Below are 18,345 nucleotides of genomic sequence, written 5' to 3'. Positions count from 1 at the left end.
GGTGGATTTGATTTTATGCCCCCAGAAGTTATTTGTTTATTAGAAACTTAGGCATTGTTAGTCTATTGGGCAGGACATCAGGGAATGAAGATAATTTCTTTTTATAGTGATCAGATTTACCAAGACTTTTTTCCCCTAGGTTTTGGGTGGGTATTATATATATATATATGAAATGAGACAGAAGCATAATGGTACAAACTGCAAACATATTCAGCTCGAGTGTTGGGGACATATGCAGCAGATCAGAAGTTGGATGCCTAGATATGGTGTTTATTAGTAGAATAAAGATTTTGCTTCTTTTTGTCTACCTGAAACCAAGAATGGCCAAACTTGTTTAGAAGTAAGTATTCGGTTGATTTCATGCCTGTGATAATGCTGTAGTTCTTGAGAATTCATGTAGGTTTTATACAGGATTTGAGAGGGAGATAATGTGCAATAGTAATGGGAAGAGCCCAATTACATCTTTTTTTCCCATATAAAACCTTAAAAGTTTCTCAGAATGCCTGTTAAAAATATACCTACCAAAAAATGTTCTGTTATCATCATCAAATTGGTCTCTGTACGTATTTTTATAGAAGCGATTGCTTAATGCAATGGACGTCAATACCTTCTTCAGCTATTCCATGTGAAAACATGGGCTCAAGTCTCTGTATAGCCACTTCATGGGAAAATGATGAAGATTAAAGACTGTGATACTTGTGCGTGGCTATTGAGGTGACTAATTACCCAAAAGAGCCCTCGATTCAAAATTTTTCTTCTGCATGGTATGATATTGTTTTGCTTGTTTGCAAGATTTGATGTGATTGACAATTTTTGCAAATTTTAGGCTTGGCACTCAATTCAAGTCTGTGTATAGCACTTCATGTGAAAATGATGAAGGTTAAAGACTTTTACTTGTGCATGGCTATTGATTTGACTAATTAGCCAAAAGTCCCCTCAATTTAAAATTTTTCTTCTGCATGGTATGTATCGTTTTGCTTGTTTGCAAGATTTGATGTGATCGACTATTTTTGCAAATTTTAGGCTTGGCACTAAATTGGTTTTGAGAGTAGCACAGAAAAGTTTGTTCCCTTGTTCAATGCTTACATCATGTAGCCTTCCAATTATAGAGTGTTCAATGAGAGAGAATAACTACCCTTTGCCAAATAACTACTAATAACTTTTTACACTCTCCATTAAGTTGGGGCAATTTATTACTAAGACTTGGCTTAGAACACATAACAGAAAAATATTTCTCCTCAAAAGCTTTAGTAAACACGTCAGCCAATAGATCTTCAAACCTAATGTAAAGAGTAATCACTTTCTTGCTCATCATAATTTCTTTGATAAAGTGATAGTCCACTTTAATATGCTTGGTTTTTTCATGAAACACTAGGTTTTAGTAATGCGAGTAGCATTCTAATTATCACAATACATAGTAATGGATTTTTCAAGAGAAAATCCAGACTCCTATAACAGGTTTTGCATTCACATTAACTCACACACTATATGTGCCATAGCCCTACATTTTGGTTAAGCACTAGATCTAGTTACCACAGTTTGCTTTTTATCCTTCAAATACTTAGATTATCACAAACTAAGGTATAATCATTGGGAAACCCTGGATTGGTCCATTCCTAGGCCTTAGATCATTAGAGTGTATGTAAGCTTATCCTAGACCGTCTAAATCTAAGCACAATGGAAATATTGGCATTTAGAACCAACAATAATACCATAGATCTAGAGAAAAGTGTCATACTTGTGATCCAAATGTTTCCAGATTAGTTCATGTTTATTTAAAATACTTAAAAATCATAAAAGTCTCGTAAAAGTCGTCTTCCACCTAACGACTCCTCTTTCAGTTTAGGCACTAAGATGGTGAAGATCTCAGGGTTGGAGGCTAGGTTTTTATATTTTTTTTTATTTTTTATTGAAGGGAGAGAGTGGCAAGATTGAACCTTAACCCCTAAGATGAGTATTTATTGGCTTTCTGTTGGGCTTAAGTGACTTTAGCCCACTATGGGCTTAGATCACTTAATCTAGCTTATAAAGGTTGTTAATTGATTAATTAACTCAATAAGGCTCCAATTAATCAATTGGTTTAGTGTACAGATATTAGTCACTTACCCTTGTGCAACATTTTCTAATTATCAAAACACCCTTATTCACATAAGTGAACTAAAAACCCATCCAACCTTTATAAGCTGTGCCATCAAGAAATATGAGCTTCAGTGGGGACCATTAGGACCCCTAGGATAGTACCAACTCCCCCAAAATCTAATTTTCAAGTTAACTAACATCCTGATACAGAGAGTTAACTGCATTTTAGTACTCTTATGTATATTATAACGAGACACCAAGTGCTCGGGTTTTTGACCTGCTATCCATTATATATAGTCTCCCCATGAATTGATCATTTGTAATCTAACAAGGTGAAAGCTATCATTCTTTTAAGACTACCTATACCATCCTTGAGTTATAGATTCTCCTATTATGTGAAATGATATACTTTAGCTCACTAAGAGCATGTTAAATTCTATTAAAGGAATTACTACGGGCCCACAAATTTCATGATCACATGTGCTTAGAATCACTTAAGAGGATACACTGTTTCAAAGTCCATGAAATATTATGGTGCCTCTATTGAGGATACCTATTCTACTGGCTTCCATTAATAGTGACTCAATTCATAGGGAATGTGTCTAATCACTTTAGAATCCCACCCATAAGCCAAAGTCATTGCTAACTTATGTACAAGCTTATTATTCTCTTAAGGTTGAGAGATGATACAATGTAGTAGTTTGGTGAAATCATAACTACTCAATAGCCTTATGTCATGACTCATCGTAGGTCTTGTCTAATGTGTAACCATACACACTAGTGTGCTTACCATGGGAAATTTATCCCGATGGCTAAGACTAGTCATCTTTCTAATTAGGAGGTGGTATACTACAACCTTAAATGGATTGCCTAAGTCCATAAACTGGTTGTGAACAAATCATCTACTTGCAAGGAAACCATGACTTGGATCTTCTGTGCAACTTCTAATGCACTCAAATCATGTACAATGCAAGAGATGCTAGGTTAGAGAATGCTTATAGAGTATAATTCATGAAATAAGGATATATAAAAGGGAAATTGAAATATCATTAAATTAATGATGAATCTAAATCTATTGTATCATAGCATGCTTTTAAGGGCTTTATCTTGACAATAATACCCACTAGGGGACCTCCTATTAGTTGAGGATCCTATGCAACTTGCACCCGAAAAACTCATCATTAAGGTTGGAGCTAGACCACCTTTTGTAGAGTACTCCCATGCTTATAGTATCTTTGAGATACCTTAGGATTCTACACAATGCTTCTCGTTGAATTTGCTTGGGTGCTTCATTCTACAAATTATTGGAAAAGTAATGTTAGGTTTGGTGGTTGTCAAATAAATGAGTTTACCTAATAGAATCCGATGTCTTCTTTTATTTGAAAACCTTAGGCTATCATCTCCATTAAGATTCACATTTTGCCTCGTACGATTGTCAGTTCACTACTTCTAACATGCTAGTTTCATTAAACCAACCCAATACGTACTTCCTTTAGGACAAAAAAATCTCACCTTTACTCTCTATAACTTCAACGCTTAGGAAGTAACATAGTGAACCCAAGATCCTTTATATGAAAGGTTTTTTTCAAGCAATCTTTTCTTCTTCAATACTTATAGCATCACACTACCAAAAACAATAATATCATCCACATGTATAATGAGTCCTATTATGCTAATTTCTCTCTTGAGAATAAATACCAAGTGGTTAGAATTACATCTACTAAAACCAAATGGTAGAAGGGTGATACTCAATTTATTAAACCGTGCTCGAGGAGATTGCTTTAATCTATTCCTTATTTAGTTTGCAAACTCTTTAACTTTTGCTTCCCCTTGAGTAACAAACCCAGGTGATTGCTCTGTATAGATTTCCTCACTCAAAGAGTCAATCAGCATAGATGAATGCATTCTTCATACCTAAATGATGTAGGCTACACCTAAATTAATAGCTAAGGAAATCAATGGAAATTAGAATACATATTGAATCATGATGAGTGGTAGGAAAGAGTCCCAAAATAGTTCACACCACAAGTTTGAGTATGCCCCTTAGCAACTAATTGAGCTTTTAAACATTCTATAGGCCCATCAGATTGATACTTAGTAAAAACCCAGTCGCAATCTTCAACATCCTTTTCTTGAAATCAACAAGTTCCCATGTACCTTTGTTTAAGAGAGCATGCATCTCTTCTTCTATGACCACCTTCCAGGTAGTATGATTTAAAGCTTCCTAATGAGACACAGGGATGGAAATGGAAGACAAGGCATGAGAAAAACACCAAAAAGTGGAGAGAAGTTATTTAAAGATACATAATGAGTAAGAGGATCGTTAGTACAATTGTGTTTAACATTCCTAAGTGCAATAGGTAGGTTTAACTCCTTGGGAATCGAGGGAACACAAATAGGTGGCGGTATAGGATCATCCAATTACAAGTCCAGAGGAGGTAGAGACTGAATTTAATCTTCTTCATTCTCTCTGGCCAAAATGTTTTGTTGATACACTTGTAATGTTTGTGAATGTTAGATGGAGACGTATCAATAACAATAGGAAGAATAATAGACTTAGACTTAAATAAGTCATTTTCTAATTGGAAACCATGATCAGAAAAATAAGTTGTCTTAAAGATGTTTCATCAACACTAGTAAACTATGTTCGAGATACGGGATTAAAACATTTGTATCATTTTTGAGTTTTAGAGTATCCAAAAAAATACACATTTGATGAGGATCAAACTCGTCGTTATTTGGAGAAAAATTATGAACAAAGCAAACATATCCAATAACTCTAGATGGGAGAGAAGATAGGGGATGATTGGGAAATAACACAGAATATGAAGTCTTATGATGCGATACATAAAAGTATAACCAATTTATCAAATAACATGTAGTGAGAATAGCATCTTCGAATAAGATCTTGGAACTCTCATATGAAACATAATAGAATGAGCAACATCTGATAATTGATGACATTTCCTTTTAGTAACTCCTTCCATTGGGGTTTATAAACACACGAAAATTGGTAGACAATTCCATTTTCAAATCATTATATTCAAGGGCATTATTAGATCGAAGAATAAGAATCAAAATACCAAATTGATTTTTTATTTCTTGATAAAAATTTTAAATACATGACTCACTTCAGATCTTTCTTTAACCAAAAATAATCGAGTGAGTTAAAGTGGATGTAGAACTTGTAATCGAAGTTTGGATTCCTATTATTAACCTTATATGGAAAAGATAACCTAGGTGTTTGTCAAGTTAAACTCACTTGAAATACCGATCCCAAGGAATGTAACTTTGCCTAAAAGAAGCATGACCTAATCTGTAATGATATTGGAGAGGAGCAATAGAAGAAAAGAGAGAGAGCAACAACATTTATCATTTTTCTACTATGAGACTAGAATATGGATCGTCATCAAGATAATAAAACCATCTTTCTCAAGTCCACTAATCATCCTCTTTGTGTGGAGATACTAAAAAATTTTACCATTGGAAGAGGAGACAACCTGATTAGCTTATGTAGGACAACCAAACTTGCTCTAACATTTTCCAAGGTATGATTAGTCCTATCACAATGTAAGAATTGCATGTTACTTCTACCTTCACCTCTACCTTTGCCTCTCTAACCTCACCCTTGGACTCATATAGGAGGACCACCTCTACTTTGTCCTATGGATGCAAGTGCAGAAGTATCCTTAATACCATTTCCAGATGAAAAGAATTGTGTATCGATGTGTTGAAGATGAGCATAAACATTATTGAAAGATGGTAACTTCTCACTAGTAAATATACTATGTTTGACTTCAACATATTCAGAATTAAGGCAAGAAAAAAAATTAGCAACTTGGAACTCTTCCTTTTGGTTCTTTGAACCTCAATATCGACAAACAATGGACACACATTCAATTCCTTCCACATCCCTTTAAGGGATGCATAGTGCTCATTCAATGGTTTCCCATTTTGCTTTACCTAAAAAAAATCTTTATACAATTGATAGGTCTTGAAATATCTTTTTTCCCCTAGAGAGTATAGCTATTTAAACTACATCTCATATTTGCTTTATAGTGTATAGAAACATGAATTTAGCACTAACATACGGTTCCCTACTATTCCACAACCATGTTATTATCACGAGGCTATCTTGTTGCTACTAATCAAAACTTTTAGATTTTTGGGGAGGAGAATCTTCTACGAGATGTTCTAGCTTTCCTTTTGCCTTGATGTACACCCTCATGGCTTTCAACTTATAATAAATGGTTAGGTCCCTTTAGATGCACTAAAATAATCTAAATACCAACTCTATCTCCAGATGTATGATTACTACTAGATGCCATACTTTCACTTAAAATGGGGACTATTGCACTTAAAATTGAAGCAAAGGGATGTTAGGAAACCTTCAACACTAACACATTCTTGCACTAATCTTGCATCACAAACTAAACCAATCACATAAGCACTAGTGCTAGAGTTCACTATAGTAAAATCATTGTAGCACGTCATTGTAGTTTTTTTCCCCTTTTTTTAAGGACTTAGGCTTTGGATAGAGAGAGAAAAAGAAAATAGTGTCTCATTCCTCAAGAAAAGAATACAAAGCATATATATAGACTTTGACCCAAAAAATAAAAAAATAAAAAAAGAAACAAAAAAAAAACACACTAGTAGACTAAACTACCCCCTTTATCAAATAATTGCTAATAACTCTTTAACATAGAGGAATATATGATTTGAGTACTATAGAAATCATAGTTTTAAAAGGCTCAAGGTGCACTAAGGAGCAAAGTCCTCCTGAAGCTTGAGGCGCAAGGTGCACCTAAGGCACGAGCTTTAGTGAAGTGAGGTGCGCCTTATTTTACATATATAAATTTATATAATATAATCAAAGTTAGTAATTATTTATTTGTCCTAAGCACATATACCAAGGCCTTGGAAATTTTCCTATATTTTTCCTCTTCTTTGTCTTATTCCCTTCTTCACAGGCACATGAGAGGCAGAGGCGGAGCTAGGGCTTTTTTTTTGGGTTTTGTCGGCTTCAAAATGAGCAATCTGGGGGTTGGAAGTGAAGAATTGGTCCAAAACGATGTCGTTTTGGCCTTTTATTTTATTTTATTTAAAGAACAGACTCCCAAACGACGTTGTTTTGGTCTCCACAAAAAAAAAAAAAAAAAAAAATGCCCTAGGTTTGGTTGTGTTCTTCTCTACAACTCGTTGCCGTCGAAGAAGGAGAAGAAGAAGAATTAGGAAGGAGGCCCACCTGTTGGGGGTGTCACGCCTTGCATGCCTAATCAGCACCTCCGTGAAGGAGCGGTGCCCACAGTCAAGTGAGCCTTCGAAGCATGGCCTTGTGCCACCTGGAGCCTAGGCACGCCTTTTACAACTATGATAGAAATTGTTGGGCATTCATAGATGAAAGCTATCCTGCCTTGCTTTTCTGAGCTTCTCAATTGTAACTTGTTTTAAAAGTTGAGAAAGCCCCTATCATTTGATGGAAATATATATTGCCCCCATTGATATATAAAATGTGAAGATGATATCCCTCCCAACCTTAGTGCTATGCGCATATTGCTTGCAAAGATTATGTCCCTTAGTGTTATTCTCTTATTGCTTACGAAGTAAGGAGAAGGATCTCGTCTTTTGTTGTTCTTTCCTCTTCAAGTTTGCCTTTTTCAGTGCTGAACATATACATTATGTGTACTTTGCTGTGCCATTTGCTTAGGCACTAGTATAAGACATACACTTTTTGCCTATCAAAAGAGAAATGTGCTCTCTACAATTGTATTCATGAAGGGCCTGTTTTATTTTGATGAATTTTAGAAATCACTTCTTGGATGTGGAAAACATTTTTGCCATATTTCTAATAATTTTGTTAGATGCATTTTATTATTGTCATTGCATGTCCACAAGAATGTTGATTGTATCTAAATTTGTGATTTTTTTGGTTTCTTTTTTATGATTGTGATGAGAGGTTGTAATAGTATTATTTTCTCATTTTTGGCACCATTGACCCTTTTCTCAACCTTCCAACCTTCATTGGATTTCCAGGGCACCTTGCGTGATCTTTCAAAAGGGAGTAGGATGATTCCTTTTGGCCAAGATGAGCTGGTATGTATTTTAAGAAGCAGCTGAACTCTTTTTTTTTTTTTTTTTTTTTAATGTAAGTGTATGCTCCTTCATTTTGGAAACAAATGTATCATAAGATTCTCTATGTAAAACATTATTCAATATGGTAATCATCAATTGGGTTTTGTTTGGTCTTCTATAAGAGTGCCCCTTGTGCCCTGCTATTTCAGTCCTTTCTGTTTAGCACTGATGAACTCTTGATGATCTTCTAATGTTCAGGAAACATCAGATGATATTAAGCCTGTAACCATGGAACGAGAAAAGGCCTATGGCAACCATGATGAGCTGGTATTGTTTTTAGATCAGTTCTTATATGAAGGAAAAAAAATTTTATATGCTGCGTTGCTGGCATATATGGTTTGTGTTGGCAGTTTATTTTGTTTCCTAATTATGAATTTGGGAGAACCTCCTGAAGTTTTCTGCTGGACCTCAACGCATATATGGTTTGTGTTGGCAGCTTATTTTGTTTCCTATTTATGAATTTGGGAGAACCTCCTGAAGTTTTCTGCTGGGCCTCACTGATAAGTTGAGGTTTCTTTTTGATCCCAGTATATATAGCAGTATCTTTTCCAAAGTGAATCAACATAGCTCCAACATTGGCATTTGGTGACTATTTATTTTTAGGGACTTATCTGGGGCAATTAGCTTTGTAGAAGGGGTGATTATTGAAGTGGTTTGACATTAAAAAACAGAAATAGCTGTAGTTTTGTAAACAACTAGCACCTAATTGTTGTAGGACTCATGGTTTCTTGCTTTGAATTAGCAGGGAAGCTCTGAAGAGATGAAACCTGTACCATTGGAGTCAGGAAATCCTACTACAGGACAACAAAATGAACAGGTATGGCTTCTTTGGAACAGGAAGTGCATGAAACAATTCATTGATTTTGGGTGATGTGATGATCAACTTTGAATAAATGTAGATATGTCTCCAAATCTTTCTGTTTGTATTCTTGGTATCTGGATGATTATTTTGCTTGACAAACTATATGAAGATGCAAAAGGAAAAATTATTAGTAGATAATGGAATAACAGATTCCTCTGTCCTGTCCCTCCAAATAAAAACAAATTAACAAATAAAAAAGAAAAAAATTATAGAAGAATGGATCATGCAGAGGTCCTTCCTAAATTTTGTGGGAATATAAGGAAATATATGAGACTTGCAGTATAATGTGGTATACTAACATACAACATATTGTTTAGTTTTGATTCACATCTAGCTTGAGTGGATTAAGGATTTGATAGAATATTTGGGTTTTAGATTCATATCTTTGATACTCTTGTTTCAGATAGAAAGCAAGGAAGAATGTTATCAGAAGAAAAAAGGGAGGAATACTAAGGAAGATGCAAGACTGTTCAAATAAGAAAAGAAACAGAACTAAAGGTCCAACAGCTACAATGCTACATTAGTGAATCCCTCTCAAGGATCAATAGGTGGAGAATCCTGACATAGGAGACAAAGGGGTCTAGCTTCTCTCTATGCCAAACCTCCTGGTTAACTAATAGGTTCCATGACACATCCATTAGACTGGACTTGTAGAAAAACTCTCTTTGACATTCAATGGATGACTTTCAAGCACCTATAGTCATAGAAACCAGTGAATAATTATACTGATTGCAGCCATATCTCCTTTTAGTATCAGGTGTTAAGTGTCAAGAATGGCTAGGATTTCACCAGGTTTGGAGAAGTCTTGAATTGTCATACCCCAAAGTCTCAAGCCATGGCTCCACTCAAATTCAATGAACAATCCATGATTCCAGACTTTGAAGTGTGAATAAGATAATTAATACTGTTGATGACAATTAATGCTGAATTATGTCTCATTTCACATTAACAACCTACCACCTAAGTGGCCATGCACATACCATCAGGTACCATCATAAAAACTGAAGTCACAAGGCTTTTAAAAGCCAATAGCAAATCCAAATAAATTGTGAACAGGAGGAGTACTGTCCCCAAATTGGGCGCCCAAATCTATAAGATAAAGGTTTCATCCAAAACTTTTAATCCAATGAAAATAGGAAACTTACTTGAAAGCACCGGTGAACAAGGAGGAAAATGTCGGGATATATCGGCAATATATCACCGATATATAATGTATTGGGAGACGTCGACACGATATTTAGAGGAGAAAAATTGTTGAAAATCAGCAAAAAATCGTCCATATATCAGCATCAGGCGATAAATCGCCGATTTAATGGAAAAAAAGGGTCTAAAAGATTTTTCGGCCGGTCAATGCGGGTCAAAGCACTACAGTGCTCCCGCTACAGTAAGCTACAATGCACCCGCTACAACAGTGCACTCTCAAAAATGCCTTTTTTTTGTGCCACTGAGGGGATTCAAACCCTAACACAAAAGGTTTGGGGTTCAGCTCATCAGACCACCAGGGCAAGTTTGCCCTTTGTTAAATGTATTGCACTAAAAATATATATTCAAAGTCATCATGTAAAGAAAATTTTAAAAGAAAATTTTAGAGAGCAAATTAATTATAATTATTTTATAATTAAATACAAAAATTTCTTTTAATTGATTACCAAAAATATAAAAATTATCACAATAATTTTCTTTATAGTGTTTTTAATATCAGTAATAAATTAATTAAATATTAAAAAATTGTACATATATCATAATTTATTTTATATCATTTAATACAATTGAATTAAATGGATCATAATTTTAATATTAATATATATTTTTAAGTTAGACATATTATAATCAAATATCATAATATTATTATGAAATAATATTTGATGTAATTTAATAATAAATGTATATTTATAAAATTCATATTTTTATCGATGCATACGATATTATTATCAAATATGATAAATCATATTATACATATATCAAATTCTTTAATAAAACAACTTTAAAATATCTATTATACTTTTAATTACATTTTTATGAAGTTTTTCTTGCATTTTTATAAATTTTGATCAATTTTAGACTTATCGATATTTTTTTCCAAAATATTCGCCGATATATCTTCGATATATCCGTAAAATCAAAGTACCAATATATCTGTGATTATAGATATTTTCATCCTTGCCGGTGAGTAGGTACCTAAAGGTTCCCAACAAAGCTCTTATTTTTTGGAATTCCTCCTAATTGAATCCACCCTGTTCCAAGGATTTTTTTTTATTTGGCTAAGCAAAGGACAAGTTTGCTTGCCCATTATTCCTCTGTTATCCTCCCTTGTAATCCCACTCTTTGCTAGATGTAGTTGGCTTACCATGAAGTTTCCAACATTTTTCTCGTGTATGTCTAGGTTTCTGACAGTGAGCGCACCATAAGTTATCAGTATTATCACGGTTTGAAGCCTTTGATCAATCAATCCTTTTGTTATCAGCAGTGCTAGCCTTTTGATCATTACCTTTGTTAGCGACCATAGTTGAGTGCCTTCCATATTCTGAGGTTCAAGCATGACACTTCTCCTACTTTTTTCTGTTCAAATAATGGAGATAGTCTCATTCAAAGTTGGAAGCTCTTTGCTAAGTATTTGAACTCGAACTTGGTCAAACTTACTATTGAGACCAACCAAGAAATCATAGACTCGATCATTTTCAATGTAGTTCTTTAGGATTGCTACATCCTTAGGGCATTTTGTCTCAATACAACGATTGTGGTCAAGTTTTTGCCATAGGTTTTTCAACATATTGGCATACTCCGTGACTGTCTTGTTTCCCTGTTTAGCTGCTTCGGTCTTAACTTTTATACACTTGGGCTGCATCTAGTGCCTTTGAGTATGTCTGATGAACTGCATCGCAAATGTCTTTAGTAGTTGTCAAAAACATACAAGTGTCACTAATTTCAAGTGCCATAGAGTTCCACATCCATGCCATAATCATTGAGTCTTGTTCATCCCAGGCATCAAATTGAGGGTCTCCTCTACTTGGTCCAATTCCCAAGAGGTGACTTAATTTTCCTTTTACCTTCAAAAAGGTACGAACAAGTTGTGATCATTTTAGATAATTCTTACTATTAAGTCTATATGTCGCTTTAATATTCTGCAATTCACTTGTGTTATGAGTGGTAATCACTCATTCAGAAGGATTGGTGAAGACAATAGTTTGTGATACCTTAGAAAATTTTCCTTTTTTATTTATTTATTATTTTTTTAAAACAAAAAAAGACACTTTTTTACTATTTTACCTGTTAAGGCTTTAAATAGCCTAACCTAAAACAAAAACTCGTTGAAGCTATTGCTAGTGTTGTCACAAGGTTGTTGGCAACGATGAGATGCTAGGGTGACAATGACGATGACGATGTGGTGCGAGGATGGCAACGACGACTCTAATGATGGTGGAATTTCACCGGTTGTGTCGGAAGATCTTTGGTTGCAACTATGGCGATGGCGCAATTCCTCTCGTGCGATGAGATCTCAATGACGTGAGGGTGGGATTCTAAGGGAAAGTGGAAGTCGATGACGAGGAAGTGACAATGGCAACAACGCAACGTGAGGATGACGACGACGAGAAAAAGACAACTTTGGCATGAGGAGAAGATGATGGCAATGATGCAAACTTATAGCAATAGTGAGATCTTATAATAATGGTTACGATGAGGAAAGTGGATGGCAGTGTGAGGCGGTGCGACCTTAGTGGAGCGACGACAGGAAGTTCCCTTGTTCAACAACACAACAGGAACAAGGGTCGTCTATTGCTCTTTCACAATCTGGGTTTGCTACGTCAATGCGAAGTTGAGATTGCAGCACAAAGAGGGACATCTTAGGGTCAACAATGGAGGTTGACTATGATCTTCAACTTGGCAATGAAGGCTAAAAAACTTCTCTTCCTAGATTTATAAGCCTAAAGCTATGATACCACGTAGAAGAGAGATTGAAGAATAAAAGGTTGAAAATTCTTCTTTTTAATTCTTTTATACAGAGATATGTACACATGATTATACAAAAAATCCAAGAACCCAAATTAGGGACTTGCCTGACTCAATTACAGCAAAATCCCTTTGATCACTGGATTACCTAATTTTCTATTCAGAATCATATCTTTTCTAATTTCAATCTTCCACATATTATTGTAACATTAGATTTTTTCATAGAATGAGAAAAGTTATTAGAAATATTTCTATAAATATTATTGATCATGAGGGGAAAAGGTTATGAGATGAAGATGGGCTTGTAGAGACTATACAAGGTAGATAGAGATGTGAGGAAGAATGGGAGATACGCGATGGAACGAGAGAACTCTTGGTTTGGGGAGTGGATACAAGGACTGGGGAAGCATGAGATGTTTCAAGAACCCAACAATTGTATCTAATTTCGTCCTATGTGATATTCTCTATAGTATAGTAGAATGATTCTCTCTCATTCGTGGATGTAGTCATGGTTAGCAGAACTGCATTAAAACCTTGTATACCATGTGTGATTGTTTTATCTTTGTGTTTTTTAACTAACCTTATTTGCATTAAAGCTTCCATTGGCACAACAAACTGGTATCAAAGCCTGAGCTAAAGATTTTTGGAAGAGCAAAAGATTACAAAGCATGCAAGATGAAGAGAAAAAGAATTTTAGTTGAAGGTGGAGTTGATTACTCTCATCGGGATGTGATACAAAAAAAGCGTGTATCGTGGAGAGATGGAAAATTGACTTAACGGAATTTGCTCCCAAGTGGAGATTGTTGGAAAGTGTCTTAAATTCCTAATTAGTAAAGATTCCTTTTTGTAAAGAATATTGTTTAAAATATTGCTTAAGTTGATTTGTTATTATAATATTGGATTTCTTTATTGAATAAGGTAAGTTATTGTGACTATCTCTCTAAATATTCTAAATTATAAGGTAAAAAAGTTATAAGATGAAGATGGGTTTGTAAAGATTATACGAGGTGGGTAAAGATGTGAGGAAGAATGGAAGATACCCAGTGGAGCAAGGGGGCTCATGGTTCAAGGTGTGGATACAAGGAGTGAGGAAACATGGGATGTTTTGGGAAACCAATAATTGTATTTGATTCTGTCATCTGTAATATTTTCTATAGCATAGTGGAAAGATTATCTCTCATTTGTGGATGTAGGCATAGTTAGCCAAACCACGTTAAAACCTCATGTACCTTTGTGTAGATCATTTTATCTTTATGTTCTTGAACTAATTTTGTTTGCATTAAAGCTTCCGCTAGCACAACAAACTGGTATCAGAGCCCAGATTGAAGATTTCTGCAATAGCAAAAGAGTATAAAGCATACAAGATAAAGTGAATTTTAGTTAAAGGTGGAGTCGATTGTTCTCTCATTGGAATGTGATATAAAAAGAGTGTATTGTGGAGAGATGAAAGATTGACTTAATGAAATTTGCTCCAAGGTGGAGATTGTTAAAAGTATCCCAAATTCTTAATTAGTAAAGATTCCTTTGTGTAATAAATATTGTATAAAATATTTCCTAAGTTATATATTATTGTAATATTAGATTTTTTATAGAACAAGGAAAGTTATTTAGGAATATCTATATAAATATTCTATGTCATGAGGGGAAATGGTTAAAAGATGGCTTGTAGGGGCTATACAAGGTGGATAGAGATGTGAGGAGAAACGGGAGATACCCGGTGGAGTGAGGGAGCTCATGATTTGGGTTGTGAATACAAGAAGTGGGGAAAAATGGGATGTTTCGAGAACCTAATAATTGTATTTGATTATGTTTTCTATGATATTCTCAATGGTATAGGGGAATGAGTCTTTTTCATCTATGGACGTAGGCATGGTTAGCGGAACCACGTTAAAACCTCATGTACTATGCGTGTGATTGTTTTATCTTTGTGTTCTTGAACTAACCTTGTATGCATTTAAAACAATTTTTAATAATGTCAGAACTCTTTATGAGCCTAAGTTGGAAAAATGGAGTAGAAAAGAAACTCAGAAAAAATCAAGTAGAAGAGACTAGGTTAAAACAATCATGCAAGACAAGCACAATTGATCATTCTGTGAGTGTGAACAAGTGATTGTTCTAGGTTGGTGCATGTGATTGTCCCTCTTTAATTTGTGAAATGATTAATGGAGAGACTTTCATTAATGGTATGAGGTAAGGACAATCATGAAGGAAAAGTGTGATCATCCTGTCTCTAGGAATGAACGATTAGTCCTTTTAAGGTGAAGTATTAGATGTGCTTGGGGAATGTGTGATTGTCCTAGCCTAGAGGATGAATGATCAATGCCCAACACCGGGGTTCTTAATCTTTTTAATACCATAAGAACCACAATCAACCACAACTATATGTTTAATAATAACAAAAGATTATATTTCTAAGTTGCATTGTCAAAGGTCATGGATACATATGGATGTTCTCTTACAACAAACTAGAAACCTGCCTGTTAGGGTGTCTTCATTTTCTTAAAGTTATGTACATTCTTATGTTCAATTTCTCACACCAAACATACATCAAAATGACACCTCAACTCTTACCATACACATGATCAAAATAAGGTCTTCATCACTTCAACTCAAGCATCATGTCTTTTAGCACAAGGAAGCTCTTGAATTGAATCTGAAAAAAATAAAAATTAAAAGGGTGAGCTAACAAAGCTCAGTAGAGAATAATTGTATTTTAAAAATGAAGCCGCAAAGTATCAGATAATTTAAATTCTGTACATTAACACTCAGTGGTGTAATATATTATTGCCTCATGATATCAAATAAAACCATAAACGTCATAACTTGAGATACTCTAGCTTTACGAGTCTTACCATATGTTGTAATTTAATCCATTGCCAATCATGAGCTAATGTCAGGTATATTTAGGAACTCTCACCCAAGGACATGCGTCTATTGACTCTATTACTTCCCAATGGGATTTCTCAAGGTAACTTTAGGTCTTTCACCCTAGGCATGCTGCCCTTCTTTCTTTCGAGGCTCTTACTCAGGGAGCATTTCTGCCATTATTTAACAAGGCCACCCTTTCCATGGTGTCAATTTCCAATTTTCCAACTTCACCATGTTTTGTATTCACCTAACAATGTTAGTTTTTCATTACCAAGACAGGGTTCACCATTAGTGCCTCAAAGCACCATCCACATTGCGATTTATGCTGAAATCAAAGCTTAGCAACAAGGATAATATTTCATGCTTTCAACAATTGGAATGACACAAATTTCAGGCTATATGATCGCACTTTAATGTTGCATATGAGCAACAAAGTCCAACATAGTACTATAGCCCATTATGCAGGTAGCCCATATATTTAGAAATTTCAGCAAACAGTCACCCAAAACTCAATTTTAACACATCAACATCAACTAGCATAGATCTCCCTCAAGACATAAGTAATAAAAATAAAAATTAATAAAAGAAATGTCATTTCTTTCACAAACAGATAAAGATACAAATAAAACTCAACAAAAGTTATCAGAAAATTTTAAGATTTTAAATCTCAAAATAGAACCTCCCCTATCTATGGTAAAGATCACCAAATTCAGCAATCCATACTTTCCACTTTGCTGGTTTTGTGTTGCAATTTAATGTAGGAGAATAAAACAGAGGAGGAAATGAAAAGAGTTGAGAGTTGTTTTAACCTTTTTAAGTTGGTTAAAGGCTAATAGGTGAAGCATACAGATGAACCATGAACTTATTTGATTTAAACAGGTGCTATGTGTCCTATGGTGTGGCTTATAAGTGTTCCAGTATTAGCATCAACAAGCTGCCTGTTTAAGAACTTGTGTGGCTGACTTAAGATAAAGACAAGTGGCTTTTTCCTATAATGTGTGATTAGTAGTTGCTGACTTTTTGCTATTGATTGGGTACCACCATGTTCAATGGTGGACTATCTCCTTCAAAGGCTTTGGAAATCATGCAAAAGGAAAAGTTCTTTGGGGTATTGCTAGCCTTAGTATGATTTGGTCAATATAAGGCATCCCCCTTGAGCCCTATATTGTTAATTGACCGCTTGTTTGCAAGTCAATGAGGTTGGTTAGAAAGACTTCAAAAGTATGACCAGTTTCAATTGAAGGAGTAGTTGGGTTAAACTTTGGTGGATGTGCTTTGGGCGCCCCAGGGCAACTTGAGACTGGTGTGATTATTGATCATCAATGTTCAGTAATCAAAGCATACTCTAAACTTGCAGGTGATGGTTTTGCTATCAAGACTGAGATTGTAGTGCTTCTAGAGGGCGCCTTGTACAAGCAAAAGGTTTGGGCTTGTCCAATTTTGTGGTGGAGGATCCTATTGTTGTTTTCTCATGGATAGCTAAAAAGGAAAGAGGCTCATGGAGACTTTATAGGTGGCTGCACTAAATATTCTATAAAGACAAAGTTGGGTTGCTCCATTTGGTGGGTTCCTCACTTAGCTAATCAGGTGGCATGTGAACTAGCTGAAAGAAGAGCAAAGCAAGTGGTTTCTTTTTTTGGAGATTATGTGGCTCCTTAACTCTATCTAATGTTTGTTTCAAATTTTGTTTTACTTTTTGTAATCTCTCCTGTTTGTTCAGCTATATGGGAGTCCATGTAAGGGAATCTATTCCTTAGTTTTTGATCTAAGTGTGTACATTGTGGAAGGATGTCTCCTTGATCTTTTTAATTAATAGAAAAGATCTATTGGGTTTTTGATTTAAAAAAAAAAAAAAAAAACAAAAGGTAGGTGTTGGCCATTCTCAGCTACCTGTTCTTAGTGATGCAACTACTTGCTCCTTGTGGTTGAATTAGACTGCTCAATAATGAAAGTGGCTATTTCTACCACTATTGCATCAGTTGTTGCAGTAATTATGATACAACTAACATCTGAAATAGATAAATGTATTAATCCCCACTAATTTGAATATAAAATCTGGTTTTAGTTAATAAACCAGGGACATCACATCCTACCCTTAGAAAGAAATTTCGCCTCCTTAGATTTTTAACCAAATTTTCCTAAGGAAACAAAAAGTTACACAGGCTCGATTCCAATTCCCTGGTAGCCTCCTCAACCCTATGATATTATCACAAGATTTTTTTATTCCCAGTTTAGCTTATTTTTGTGATCATTTTGTAAGTTAAAGAAGGATGATCACTCATTCTTGTTAACTCATCTACACTGGGCATGATTTGACCCGCAAACCATTTTTCTGGGACAAGGGAAAACAAACCTGCTTTTTGCAGGCTGGCTGACCTGGGCTAGATTTTCTTTGCTTGTATTTGGGCAATTCCAGTAGGTGTCTTCTATGCAGTAGGATCCAAGTGGGTAGGCAG

At 35.0% G+C, this 18,345-nt stretch overlaps 1 protein-coding gene across 14 annotated transcripts in view; it reads left to right on the top strand.

The window, feature by feature from the left end:
• Positions 1–18,345, top strand: part of LOC100243813 (GATA transcription factor 19) — a 46,278-nt gene that overhangs the window by 15,500 nt on the left and 12,433 nt on the right. For 3 of the 14 annotated variants that reach the window (XM_059736020.1, XM_059736015.1, XM_059736017.1), the window contains 3 exons: positions 8,113–8,172; positions 8,410–8,478; positions 8,954–9,028. In XM_059736020.1, coding sequence (XP_059592003.1) covers positions 8,113–8,172; positions 8,410–8,478; positions 8,954–9,028 — 204 coding nt within the window. The other 11 variants (XM_059736026.1, XM_059736025.1, XM_059736024.1 and 8 more) reach the window with 11 other exon arrangements.

Source organism: Vitis vinifera, chromosome 3 (genome assembly GCF_030704535.1).
Source record: "Vitis vinifera cultivar Pinot Noir 40024 chromosome 3, ASM3070453v1".
Taxonomy (NCBI): domain Eukaryota; kingdom Viridiplantae; phylum Streptophyta; class Magnoliopsida; order Vitales; family Vitaceae; genus Vitis; species Vitis vinifera.
Note: the sequence above shows the minus strand (reverse complement) of the source record. Positions and strands in the feature narration are given on the sequence as shown.